Source organism: Lissotriton helveticus, chromosome 10, assembly GCF_964261635.1.
Source record: "Lissotriton helveticus chromosome 10, aLisHel1.1, whole genome shotgun sequence".
NCBI lineage: Eukaryota > Metazoa > Chordata > Amphibia > Caudata > Salamandridae > Lissotriton > Lissotriton helveticus.
This window is the reverse complement of record NC_136071.1, coordinates 654096305-654110751: the sequence shown is the minus strand read 5'-3', so window position 1 is coordinate 654110751 and position 14447 is coordinate 654096305. Positions and strand designations below refer to the sequence as shown.

At 44.6% G+C, this 14447-nt stretch overlaps 1 protein-coding gene across 4 annotated transcripts in view; it reads left to right on the top strand.

The window, feature by feature from the left end:
- Positions 1 to 14447, top strand: part of LOC144784431 (multidrug resistance-associated protein 1-like) — a 1265484-nt gene that overhangs the window by 704602 nt on the left and 546435 nt on the right. For all 4 annotated transcript variants that reach the window (XM_078663181.1, XM_078663182.1, XM_078663179.1 and 1 more), the window contains one exon: positions 12649 to 12712. In XM_078663181.1, the coding sequence (XP_078519307.1) occupies positions 12649 to 12712 (64 nt within the window). The remainder of the gene's footprint in view (positions 1 to 12648; positions 12713 to 14447) is intronic.

Here is a 14447-nt window from a genome sequence, read left to right as displayed (position 1 = left end):
CACCTCTCTGGGGTCACAGCCCCTACATTTATAGGTCATTTTCCTGTGTGTCCCAGCACAGGGCTGAGGAAGCCAGATGCAACTGGTTTGGGGGAGCTTTGGAGCACTTTTTTTTGCTCAACTCCTCTCTCCTTTGTTAGGTGGGGGCTCAGGGATCAGACGCGCCACAGGGGGCGGAGCCAGCATAGTGGAGGGAAGGCATAGCCCTATTTAGGTCCCAGGTGCAACTCCTCCCTCCCATCTACATGCAGATCTCCCTATTCACCACTGGGCAGACTCATCCTGGCTCCTGGAGCCACCCACACCATCAAGCACCTGTCAATCACAAGCCATACATGCAATTCACATCAGGCAGGCACACACTGCACATATGTTTATGTTTATGTTTCTGTTTACCAATTTGTAAAGCGCATGGCTGCCCGTGAGCGTCCCAGCACTAGTGAGAGAAGGAATGAATGAGGGGAAGAGAGTTAGGGAAACAGCCATGTCTTGAGCAGTTTACGAAAAGGGAGCAGATTCGGTTGAGCCCGAATGTCCAGTGGAAGAGAGTGCCACAATTTGGAGGCGTTATATGAGAAAAGGCGGCCACCGGAACGGGCCTTCTTGATCCTAGGTACTGAGGTGAGATGAAGGTGAGATGACCGGAGGGTTCTGTTGGTTGTGTGGGGCGTGATAAGATCCTTCAGGATAGGAGGGGCCTTTTTGTGCAAGATTTTGTGTGTGGTACAGAGGGCCTTAAAATGCACTCTTTCTTGAATGGGCAACCAATGAAGAGACTTAAGGGAGGGTTTGGCTGAGCAGCGACTACGCACACCCGTGAGGAGGAAGACCGCCGTATTTTGCACGACCTGAAGTTGTGAGACCACCTTTTTAGGGACTCTGAGGTACAGGTCGTTTCCGTAATCCAGGCGAGACAATATTAGACCTTGGATCAGGAGTTTTTAAGATTGGGGAGGCAGCAGCGGTAGGATTTTTCTGGAGGTCCGAAGGAGACCATAGCAAGTACCAGCTGTTTTCCGGGCTTGGGTGGAGAAGGTAAGACCTTCGTCCAGCCAAATCCCCAGGCTCTTAATTTCGCTCTTAGGAGTTGGAGGAGGTCCCATACAAGGGGGCCATAGGGACTCCGGGCGGAAGTGGGATTGAATGCCCAGGATCATGATCTCTGTCTTTCGGCTGTTTAGCTTCAGATGAGATCTATCCATCCATTTGGTTATCTCTCCAAGGCAAGTGTAAAGGGCAGGAGAGGGATGGTTTTGCTGACTAAGGGATACTACCATCTGGGTGTCATCTGCGTAGGTAAGTAACTTAATCCCCGACGGGGTGACGATCCACTCCGGGGGGACATATACACATTAAAAAGGGTCGGACTCAGCGAAGAGCCCTGGGGAATCCCACAGTGTATAGGTATACTTTTGGAGGTAAAGTTCCTGTCCGCCACCTGGAAGGACCTGTCACTCAGAAAGGAGATTAGCCAAGACAGAGCAACCCCTGAAATTCCCATATCCTTGAGCCTGTGGACCAGTGTGGAATGGTTCACGGTGTCAAAGGCCGCGCTAAGGTCCAGGAGGATCACTGCCAATGACCCTCCTTCATCCATGATCTTTCTGGCTTCTTCGACCACCGCAACCATTGCGGTCTCCGTACTTTGGCCCGGTCTAAAACCCGTCTGAGAGGATTTAAGTAGGCCGTTAGTCTCCAGGTAGTCAGAGATCTGATGATTAATGATCTTTTCTGCAATTTTGCTGATACCTGGCAGTAGAGAAATTGGGCGGAAGTTGTTTAATTCTAGGGGATCAAGATTAGGTTTCTTAATCAGAGCTTTGACAATTGCTTTTTTCTAACTAGGTAGAACCATACCATGGGAGAGCGAAATATTAATCAAGTTGGCCATGTAAGGCAGAATGGTCGGGGTGACTAATTTTAGAATATTTAGAGGAGCAGGATCCAGTGGGGTTCCGCTTTTAATTGAATGTAGGACAGGTAAAAGCTTCTCGTGGTTGTGGGGATAAACCAATCTAATTTGGGCTTCTGGGCCGGAGGAGGGAATTCGGACAGGTCTTGAGGGTCAATGGTCTCGGGAGGAGGTGATGAGAGAGAGGTAAGGATTTTTTAATCTTGAAATCAAAAAATCCCGCGAGTTCGTTGCAGCGGCTGGCTGAAGGGCCCACGGGAGGGGGTGGATTAGGAGTTTTTAAAAGTTTTTTTACAATTTGAAATGTCTACCTGGATGAATTAGCAGAAGACCTGATTTTTTCATCAAAATACGTGGACTGTGCTATTTTGATAGCTTTTTTATAGTTAAGCATCATGCTCTTTTATATTCTAGCTTTTTTAAAGGGTCGAAGTCCTTCCTCCAAGCCCTTTCAGATTTTTTACAGAGCTTTTTTTGGAGGCGTACTTCAGAGGTGAACCAGGGCGAGGAATTTTTACTTCTGGGTTTGCACGTGGATTTTTTCGGCAGAGTAATGTCCAGTGTTTTCCCTATCCATGTTGAGAACTCGGAGTCGGCTGCTATGGGATCTAAATCACACAGTGGGAGGGAGCACTCCAAGTTGTACTTCCATGTTTCCGGGTCCAGTTTAGCCCAGGGGCGTGTTGGTTTGCTCGGTGGAGGTCTATGACAGGGGGGGTAGGGATCTGCCACCTAAATGTTATTAGATAGTGATCTGACCATGGAATCGGAGATGGAGTGGAGATAAAAAGATCAGGAACGTTGGAAAAGATGGCGTCTAGGAGGCGACCCAGCGTATGGGTAGGATGGCAACTTTCCAGGCGGAGTTGGTGGGTTGCAAGATCTAAGGCGAGATCCGAGACCAACTTGTCTTCCTTCTTATCAAAATGGAGATTAAGGTGTCCTAGAATCATGAAATTGGAGTTGATGGTAGCCAGCATAGATGAATGTTCCACAAGAGAGCTGCAGAATTGTCCTACGGGGTCCGGGGGCGATATATAAGAAGGCCCGATAGGGATTTACATGGGGACACTTGAATCATAAATAGGACGTTTTCACAATCTGAAAGGGGACTGCCTTGAAAACGGCAGGAATGCTGGTCACTACAGATTATGGCTATTCCCCCTCCCTTCCCTTTTAGGCGGTCTAGATGCTGTATGAGGAAGCCTGGTGGGAGGGACCTGATGATGTCTGGATCAGAATTAGGTCCTAACCAGGTTTCCGTCAGGAACAGAATTTCCAACTGGAGATCTTCTAGCATGCTATGGATTTCTTCGGCGTGTTTTGGGAGTGACCTACAGTTTACTAGAGCCATGCGGAGAGCCATGGAGGGGGATGAGCTAGGAACATTGGTAGTTAGCTTGAAAGGACAGTGAAGACAGTGTGTAGGGGGCCATCCAGTGAGATGGAATGGGAGCAGGATGGTGCTGTCTTCTGTCTCATAAGAAGCAGAGCTTCTTTAGGGTAAACAAGAGGTACCTGGTGAGTGACTATCATAGTGCTGGGCTCTGTGCTCTGCCTAGCGCGGAAAAGTGGCATTTCTCCACCAGACACCATACATCTGCACACACCATTGCGCCGCATTTATTCCCATGAGTTCATACATACTAAACTCGCCCCTGCACTCCTCTCATACCAGGAATTACCATGGACACACATATCCCCCCATGCATTCCCATGGGAGGGCAGGCCAATCTCACCACACGCACTCAGAGTGCACACGCACTTTACACTGGGCCACAGTGCTAAAGTGCGCAGAGGCTAAAAACTACCAATGTGTGCAGGGTGCAACACTACCTTGGAGACCCCGCCAACACTGGTCTATCTTCACCACCTGCTCTTGTGGCTCTGCAGGCGGACTTAGTGGCTTCTGCCTAAGTAGTGTGGGTGTGTTAAATGTGCAGGGTAACAAAAAAGGTAAAGTGAGTAGTTCTTGTAAAATGGATGGACACCACTACGGAGGCTGTGCTATTTTAAAAACAGCCTGCACCAAATGTAATAACTATAACACAAGCACAAAGCCAGAGACATGCCACAAAAGTGGCAATCAAATGATCACTTTTATGAATATGAAGTTGTAGCACCCAGTCCATACTTTGCACAGTTTAGTTCTGCCCCTAATTCATCTCTCCCAGACAATAGTATCCTTTTAAGAGTTTGCTAAGCAGGTTCTAGTGAAGGGGTGCTAAATATTAGTGCAATATTGAATTCACTTGGCACTGTCAAAGATAATGTCCTCTAGGACTAGTGGGGTTATAGTTGTAGAGTGCATCAGTTGCCCAAGGCTGTGTTGTGTACAAATAAGCTGTTTGTCACACTAACAAAATATGTGCAATGTCTCCTGGAAGATGGTGTCTTAATATCAAAGCCCTACATTTCCTGTCTGCCTGAAGGTTTGACCCAGCTCTATGAGCATCCTCTCCTTGGCAAACATTTAATCCAACTTATCTGGCAAATGTGTTAGCTGAGAGGGAAATATCTGTCATGGCTGACTGTTGTGGCGAGAGAAGGGTACTGATTGTGCGTTCAAGTTGTTGTGTGTAAGACTGAAACTATCAGGTTTCAAAAGTATGGTGATTTGGGATTGCCAATGGCATTGAACGTTGATTTGAAGTGCATTTGCTTGCATGACTACAAAGGCTCTTCACCGCAATATAGCTGCTGTAGCAGCATGCGCTAGGATTTGTTTTTAATAAACAAAACACTTAAGGCCTGAATTGGAAAACATTTCAGTAAGTGTTGCTTTCTCCTAGAAATTCAGGAGAAAGTCTTAGCCACTCCTGAAGACACGACTTACAGAAGGAACATTCAGGCAGTTGGTATCAGTGCACGCAGGCTGAAAGCATGCTCACCTCAAAGTGAACCATTACAAAATAATGGGTGACTAACAGGGGCGGTGGGTGACATTTCAAAGTGGTGGGGCGCAAAGTGATTTTCATACAGCACCGTAGCGAGCCCGAACCCCAAAATGGGGGTTTGAGGGGATTACCCCCCCAAGAAAATTTTGAGAAAATGGTGCATTTTCAAGCAAATTTGAGAAAGCAGGAAGGTTAATAAAGCAATTGTGAAAGTGCAGTTATTACATTAATAGATGGCATAACATAGGTAGCTGCTTATTCAGTATAACCACAGAGCTTCATACATTTCGTCCTATTATGCTCAGGTGCTGAATTCAGACTATAAGACTTTCATGAAAATCTCAGCTCTAAGAGTAGAAGAAGTTGCACAGCAGTTGGGAAACAGCCTTCACAAAGCTTTAGGAAAATGAGAGGCAATTACTTGAAAGCAAACTGAAAGCAATGCATCAAGTAGTAACTTAAAGCAATGCATCCAGCAAAACAGTGCATGCAGTCAACCATACAGAAGTAAACTAAAGCAAGTGTGAACCTGTGAACCTTCACTTTGAAAGCAGGGTGCTAGTCAGCAGGCCAGTCACATACATTTAAACTGAAGAAGAGTACACTTCAGCATGCAGGCACCAACATAAAAGCACCAAGCAAGTCAAACAGTTTAATGAAAGAAAAATGAAAGCAATACATCCAGCAAACTAGACAGTGACTCAAAAAGTAAACTGAAGCAAGTGCTCACTGAAAGGAATGCGCAGTCATAAGTCAGACATTCACACAAAAGCAACTTACCAAGACACCCAATCAATTACATGGGAAAAACTTGAGCCAATGCACCCAGAAAACCAGACCAGCACACCAAAGCATCTCACCCCTGATTGGATGGCAGCTGTGCTCTTAGGGTCACCCCTCAGTTTTTTGGCAGGGTTGAGCACCCCCCTGTTTTATGCCCTCTGCGTCTGAAGGGGAGACAGGCAAAAGGGGTCATAATGGGACATCTGGCACAGCCACTTTGTAATCGAGGTCACCCACCCAGCTCAAGACTGAGTTACAGGCTGATCTTAAATCTTTAAACAACCACAAGGGTCTCCAGCTAGTTGGTTCTTGGGCCAAAAGAGTCCTCAGCTCACTGGGAGTCTTTACATCGCGCCTGAGATGACATGACAATGTCCCTTAATCCGGAGCAACTGTGGGGACTGGTCTGGGTCTGGATCTGACTTGGTACGAGCAGGATACAAAAAGTAACGGGTAGGTGGTAACCCACTTCAAGTGAAGGAGCTGTAAGGAACCTAAGCGCACTGGTGTTGATACCACTAACAGGGCAGCTCTGGCTTTCTCAGGGTGGGTATCAGTTGTGTGATGAAACCAGCATGTGAAGCAGTTACCTCAAACAAACTAAAACCAATGCACTCATCAAGACAAGGAGTTACATGAAATCAAATAGAAAACCACCATCAAGCCAGGTAGTCACCTAAAGGCAAATTGAAGTGACTGCACACTATGGGAAGTGCACTTCACCAGCCAGCCTATTACACTAAAGGAAAATAAAAGCAATGCTCCCAGTCTGCTAATTAGCTTCCGCAACCCATGGAAAATCTGTTCATGGCAAATGAAGGATCCTGTTACTTTATATCCCAGTAAATCAAGCTTTCACCCCAGCAATACCCAGGAGAGGCTCCATTTCCTGCTAGTCCATATCTCATTTTCATGTTTTTTTTTATTTCCCAGTGGGTGAGGTTGGCATAAAGTGGCTTTTACTTCAACTATATCACTTCTGTAAATACAACACAATTTCCAGTGAAACCAATAGCATTAACATCACAACAATATGGAGAGGAACACAGATGATCAGTAACAGTAAACACATTGACTGATCAGGCAATGTGCCTTTACGGGCAGGGAATGAACCCTTGGTAATGTAATGTGTAACCTGTTTTCATGCTGGTTTCATACCCTTTCTGCTAGATACAGGAATCAGAGATTGGCTGATTGCATAGCAGTCGTGACCATGTAAATGACTCTACCATAACTCCACTGGATGGAAAACATGCTGATTTCTTAAATTGCTATTCCCTCGCTGTTGATTGCTAGACTAGTATGTTACATCTTCTAATTTGTGTGTATGCATAGCCATGGACCAGATAGGGATGACAGTTTGGAGCAATATGCACTTCAGTAAGAAGTTGAATATGAACAATATGAAAGTTATGTCAAGTATATCCTAAAAACCATTGCAGAATGGATCTGTGAAGGTGTCTCTAAATTCCCCTTTATGTAGCCCTTGTCTTTTGACAATTAGATATGCGTTGTCAATCGCTGCACCATTCATACATCCAAAAGCATGTGGAGATCTAAATGCAAAGGTGAATTGCCAAATTAAATAATAGGACACTTGCTGTCATAGCCATCATCTTTTGCCCAATCTCCATAGCTCCATCCTCAGCAAGACCAATATGTCACTAATCAATTATGTAGGAATCACAACCTGTAGTAAATACAACATCTAACATGACAAAATTGATATAAATGATAAACCTGGCCGGTCTGCATGCCACATTGAAAGGTATGCTGTCATCAACTCACTTCATAAATCAAAGGCAGATACTGTCCTTAATATGCATCCCTGGGTATTCAAGAAACCTGCAATACTGCAGTGCCTGTAGTGAGGGAAATGTTTGTGTTTCATCACTATTCTGAGCGTAATGAGCCTAGGTCGCGCTTTATGTAAATTGAAAAGCACGCATGTGAAATTGTAGATTTGTCTTTTAGGGAAAATCGACTCTTTGTTAACAGATCTTCCTCAGTTTTGTGAACTCAATACTCTTACTCCCTTTTCTGTGACAGTTTGGCCTCTTTAACCCCACTCCTCTGTGTATGTGGCAGCCCTCGCTGCCAACCGGCCCCCACTTGTCCCCCCCTTCTAGTGTGTGCGACATCTCGTGCTCCCTTGTTCTTCTTTTGCCAAAACATAGCTGCCAAGGTTCCCAGGCCCATGCGTGAAGCGCTGATCCGGCCCAGGTGTTTTCGTTGAATTCTGGGACTTGTAGTCCTGTTGCATTCACTCACCTCTCCTGGCCACAGCTTGCGCTCTCCCACCCGTGCCTGAACATAGTATGTGCTCAGCTTCTATTTTCCAGTATAGTATGTGTTCACCGACCGCACCCCGGGCACTTCTGCTCTCCTGTCCCTGCATTTCTGCAAGTCTGGGCTCGGACCCATGTCCGTGCTTGGTCCGCCTCTGCGTAGAATGCACATTTGAAAGTGGGCACTGTCTTTATCAGACTGCGCAACAGTCGCATCCGGACTACACTCTGTGTAAACATTTTTTTTTACAAGCCAGACACCCACATGAACATATGTACAGCAAATGGCCAATAAATGAGTGCTCGCCTGAAACGGACATAAAAGCACACATTAAATAAATATGAAAAAGTTAAAGGACACTCGTGCAACCCCTCCCACCCCCGGAGAATGCGCCTTGTCTGCTGAAATTAGCTCTTGTGCAGGGCATTCATTTGTTGTGCAGATGCACGAAACGCACCAGGGCGTGGCTGTAGACAAAATACTTTTGCATATATTACAATTTCTGTTCAAGCAATAAATCAACATGATCCAGATTTCAGGACCAACAAGCTCTCCGGATTTTTGTTTATTTGCCAAAATAATTGAGAATATTTTTCCAGGTGTCCATTATTGCGTTTCGAGTATTTGCTGTTTGGCTTCGTGACAATAGTCGATGTCGTTTAAACCCTAAGTAATGCCACTCCGCGGAATGCCTTCTGACAGAGAGCTGGACGCTGCGCCCCAGCCTGACCCTAACATGTACCCCCTATTCAGCCCACGAATGTTGGGAGGGGCAGGATCATTAGAAGTGATTTAGGGAGCCTTTCAGCGCCCGCCCCTGGGGAGAGGCAGTGAAATTTCATGGAGGAGAGAATAAAGCTGCAAACGGTGAAAGGGGAGAAAGTGCAGCCATCCTGCGCTCGCCCAATTCTCTCATTACGCAGGTTGTTTTTTTAAATACGCCTCAACTCACCTCCGTTTCTAGATCAGCGCAGGCTTTTCTAATGAAGGCCTCCCGGTGCCGCGTGCCTTGCCAAGGTCAGGTCTGGGCCTTTCTAAGTAAACACCTATCAAGGGATCATTACTTAGCACATCATTGCTGCTAGACTGAGGCATTAACTTGTCACTCGCCTCCAAGCCTTCCCGCTCCGCTCCGCCGCTCGTGCCAAGCTCTCGCGTGCTGTCAACCCCACGCACGGCATCCAATGGGATGCTGCGCCGGTGGACCAGCCAATCCTGGCGCTGCATGCAGCGCCAGGATTGGCTAGGAGGGCACATTTGCTGCTCGCCCTGTCGCCCTTTGGAAACCCGGGCTGTGGCAGCAAACAAGCACCCCTGGATCCCGCTGAGGAACTTACAGTGCGCATGCTTGAGAAAGTTGACAACTTTCCCAAGCATGCGCACTGTAAGTTCCCCAGCGGGACGGTCTGCTGCAGCCTGAGTGTGGACTGTCACTCAAGCTGCAGCAGGCCACCCCCTACGCAATTCCTGGCGGCGGCTGATTGTTGCAATGCTATTTAACCTGTGTAGAAGATACGGCGGCGATGCGGGTCCATGGTGGCTGGTGGGGCTACGCCCCTATGCCCCAATGGACGCACCGCTGCTGGTGACTAATACTAGTCCAAGGACCTGGGTAATGCTCGGTATAGAAAACAGTAGTCCTAGACTAATTGCCTTGGGAAGGTATTCGTTAAGTCAAATTCTAAGAACATGATACACATAGAACTCAACATACATCATAAGTGTACCCCAGTAGTTTCTCAATTCAATTAAGTATATTCTCAAAAAGACACACACACACCATAAATAGCTTCAATAGTGACTGTTTAATGTCACAGTTACTACAACAGAACACTGTAGGGAACATTTAAAAACAGAAAAGAGGGTTGTGTGGAAAAAGGATTGTGCTTGTGAGACTAGAACAGATGTATAGGGAGAGAAATTAGAGAGTAGTTAAAACAATCAATTACACATAGTAATGCCCTTAGTAAACTGGTCATGGTTTACAGTAGCACGAGTTTTACAATGGGGCCTGTCTCTCATGGATTCGAAAGTACTTTTCTGGTTCTTGATGTTGTACAGAGTATAATCTTCTGTAAAGAGGTAGGGATGGGGTGACGTAGGGTACAGGCTCACTAGGGCGAAGTGTTCACGTTTCTACCCTGGCGCATAGAGGGTGGTTTGTATCCTCTGAAGGCAGGTCTTCCTCAGGACGGGGAGGGGGGGACAACCTGTATCAAGGCAAAGTCAGAGTTACAGCCCCTCAGGTGGAAGTCCGCATAGTTGTAGCAGTGATTTAGAATAGGTATTGAATACAATGTGTAGTTTTCAGGACAACAGTGTTGATTGAATCCTAACACTGTCAGGATTTAATCGAGACTGTTGTCCTGTTGTTTAGGTTTGCCTAAAGCAGATCATCTAGGATAATCTGAACTGGCTTTTCTGATAATACTAATATCTTAGGGGCCCTTAATGTCTCACAGTCTTCTACTTGCCCCACTTAGGGGTAACTCCTTGATTGCTACCTAAGTTGTAAACAGCTTTTCTTTCTTATGTGCAGCTAACATAAATAACATATATTTACGCACTGGTTGTAGATACATTTCATATAAAATCATATTGAATATGCTACAAGCTAGTACTGCTTTGCTGTATAATAAATCGTGAATGAGATCTCTGTCAACATTCCAAGCATAAAACCTTTCACTTTTTGCATCATATTGACAATAAAGCCCATTTTGAAACTTGAATTATGGATTTCTTTTAAAGCATTAAAGCATTCTTGTCTCAAATCTGCACTATCATATCCCATGCTTTATTTTAGGTCTCGCCGGTGACAACACATTTGCTGCATGTGCTAACGTTCGCGAGAGATATTGTGAAAATGAAGGGTCTTGCAGCTCCCCCATTGCTTAAAATTCCTTGGCTTCATTAGCACTCTTATTTGCTCCCTCTAATTGGCCAGCACATGCTGGCTTCACTTCCTCTTCTTTCGCCTGGAGCATGGACTAAGTACTAATTGCTTCAGCTTGATTAATGGTCCTAGTGCAGACTGAGGTACCACTTTTATTTTTTTCTTCTTTCCTGTCGTCCTTGTTGAATCGCTTGCCATTTGTAGCTATTCTTTACTATGCCACACAGACTTCAAAGAAACCCTTTTCTCTACTGAAATGGATATTTATTGTAACATCAGATGTCATCTGATTCCAAATACATTTTCAGTAAGACATGGGCCGAAATGTCTTTCTTTATGTGATCGGATTTTTTATTAAATGTCATATTTTCTTTTCTTTATAATGCATGAGGAGATTAAATGATGTGCTCAGAATCACAGGGGTGTTGTGTCGGGACCTAACAAGCATTGGCAAAGCAAATAGATCTCTCTTTTCACCCTATTGGCTCTGCCATTGCCTTCTGTTCATTATGTACAGCATAGGCATTGACGACTTTGGCAATGATTTGCAGTCATGCTGTATAGCAGTGTAGCTTTTGTTCAATATGGCTACATATATACATGAAAAACGGACCATGCTACATCTAGCGCTTTGGCACTTTTAAAAAAAAGTACATTAGTCCTGACTGCACCATAGCACCTTTTTAAATTAGTTTTAGCCTCTGGGCCTCCTAGGTGATGGTCGTTCGGTACAGTGGCAAAATCAGCAAAGCAGGCTTCATAGGTCGCACTGAGCAATCGGGGAATCTGGCAATTCCAGAAGGGCTAATTTAACAGGGTAGTATGTGGGCCAGTTTTATATTTCCGGTTCCGGGCCTGATTTATGGCCTGGTGGGCCGGTTTTTACTGTTAATTTCCCTGATATTACCAGGAATGTTGCCTGCAGGAAGCACAAATACATGAAGTCTCCCATTCCTTGCACAACACCTATGCAGCTGGTCTTTACAAGTTCAAAATGTCCCCGATTTGCAAATGTGGGTCACGTTTTCAGCTAAGTTATTCATTTATGGGCCATTTTTATTTTGGTGCTGGGTCATATTTTCCCTTCCTGATTGACCCTGTCTCTACACCCCTACTTTAAAATTGTCATAGTGTTTTGCAGGGCTGACCATTTGCGCATATAGGGTACACTTAATTTATGTGCACATGTCTGGAGGCCTCACTTGTTTCACTTTACACTCTTTCTACAACTGGGCAAAGGGTTGGTCCAGTAACATAGAAGAGTAAGATGACTGATGCAATATATAGATCTCAGTGAAGTTTAATAGTGAGGCTACAGAAAGGAAAAAAACCTAGGAGTTTAGACTCACTAGATGAGAACCTTACCGTAGACATTTAGAGCTATCTTTTTATCACTCACGTGGACAGTGTACCATATGTTCTTTTGTATATTCCTAATAATCTCCGTTAGTTTAGGATACGGAACGTAAGGTTATATATGGGAGTTGTGAGTTTGAACTCATAGGTCAAGGATTTAAACAGAGCCGAGTTATCTACCCTAAGAGGATAGATTCATCTTTAAAGGTACCAGTGATTATGAGTGGATCTTCCGATTATTGCTTTGCCTAGTGATGTCTAAAAATGGCTGAAGTGAACCTCTAAATATCTGGCACACAAAAAAACAATATAGAGCCTTGACCTGAACTCTAAAATATCACATTCAGTTTGTTATAGAATGGAAAATGGAGCTTACTTAGAACGAGAGGGACTTTCTAACCCTCACTAAACAACCCTTTAAAAAGTTGTGACCCCTAATTGGCATCTATGCTATTGTATTTAAATGCGTTCGTTCCTTGCTGCATTCTGGTTTCATACCACTGTTTTGTTCATAACAGATGACATTGAAATCGAAGATGGATCTTTTTCTTGGTCTAGGACAGATGCACCCTGTCTGCAAAGGTAAATATATAATTTTCAATTTGCTATTTATTGCTATTTTATTATTTATATATTCAGCAATGAAGCCCAACAATGCTAAAACAGTCTAGGTGGCTTCTGTTCACCTTTAGAGAAAACACAACATTGTAGCTCAGGCAGGACTGTTCCTATTACTACAGCTGCACCAAGGCTGGTTTGCATATGGTTGGTTCCTGATTGGAGTTGCTCAGTGTACAAACTAAATGATTGACCAAAGTGAGGCCTCGAGTAATTGCGAATGGGAGACATCATAAGTGCAGAGTGTTTGCTCATACATGGGACCTGGGCTCCAGCTGCACCTACTGAGGAGGAGCAACATGGCCAAAACCATTACTATTACTGTATTAAAAAGCAGTCACAGACATGGTGGTCTGCTGATCCCAGCAGGCCACCATCTGTGTAATGGGTGCAATTCCTAATGGATCATAAATTGCAAACTTTGTCATTAATAGTAATGAGGTAAATCTATTGTGACCCCCATTAGGAATCGCTGTTACTAACTTGTACATTTTTGTACATTAGGATTTCCTAATTGCGACTTGCAGAGGACTGCAATTAGGAACAGGCAATTCCTAAATTCTGTACATAAGGCACTAGGGGCTAGATGTAGGTAATTCCCATTTACAGACTCTTAAATACCGAATTTTACCGATTTGGTATTTAAGAGTCTGTAAATGGGAAGGGGGCAGATGTAGGTAATTTTAAAATCTGAATTACCGAATCTGTAAAATTCGGTATTTACCGATTCTGTAAAGACAGAATCGGTATTTCCCATTGATTCCTATGGGCTTTGAAGCCCATAGGAATCAATGGGAAATACAGATTCTGTATTTACAGAATCGGTAAATACCGAATCCTGGAAGGGTGCAAGGGGTGTCACTTTGACACCCTCTAGCACCCTAAGTACAGGCTTGTGTGCCATGTGGCACACATACATGCCCTAAGGGCATGTCTGTGTGTCACATTGCACAGGTGTGCATGCACAGATGTGCATGCACACCTGAATTCGGTATTTTACCACACAATAGGATTGTGTGGTAAAATACCGACTCTTAAGGGCCTGTGGCACTGTAAAGCGTGCCACCTACATTTGTAATTACAGAATCGGTATATTTACCGATTCGGTAATTTACAGAATCAGTAATTTTACCGAATCGGTAAATATACCGATACTGTAATTTTAAGCCCCCTACATCTGAAACCCCGAATACCGGTCGGAAACGGACGAAATCGGCTGTTTCCGACCGGTATTAGGGCTCCTACATCTGGCCCTAGAACTTTTCAGACTCCAAAACGTTAAATGCTGCAAGCATAAAGGAATCAATCAAACATAAGGATTGATGTGACACCCCTAGCTACAGGTATTATCAATAACACTCCATTAAAGTATAACAGGGCAATTCCAAGAATTGGACGAGGTAGGCTCACTCATGTAATGTGACGTGGTTTATCATTTGCCACCTTGTCCCACCCTGGTAAGGTGGTATTACCTGGGCGGACTTGAGCTTACGGTGAGGTTGACCTGAGGGAGTTCTCAGAAATTACTTATTTTTTCAGAATACAATTTGGATCCAGTTCAATTAATAAAAAGCCTTAGGATAATCCACAAAAGTATCCTTTACTAAGGTGGTTTCCTGTGCTTGTTAAAAACCGTGAGGTGTTGTCAGAGGATGAATATGGTTGCTATGACCATTACGTGCTACTGACTGATTTAGCC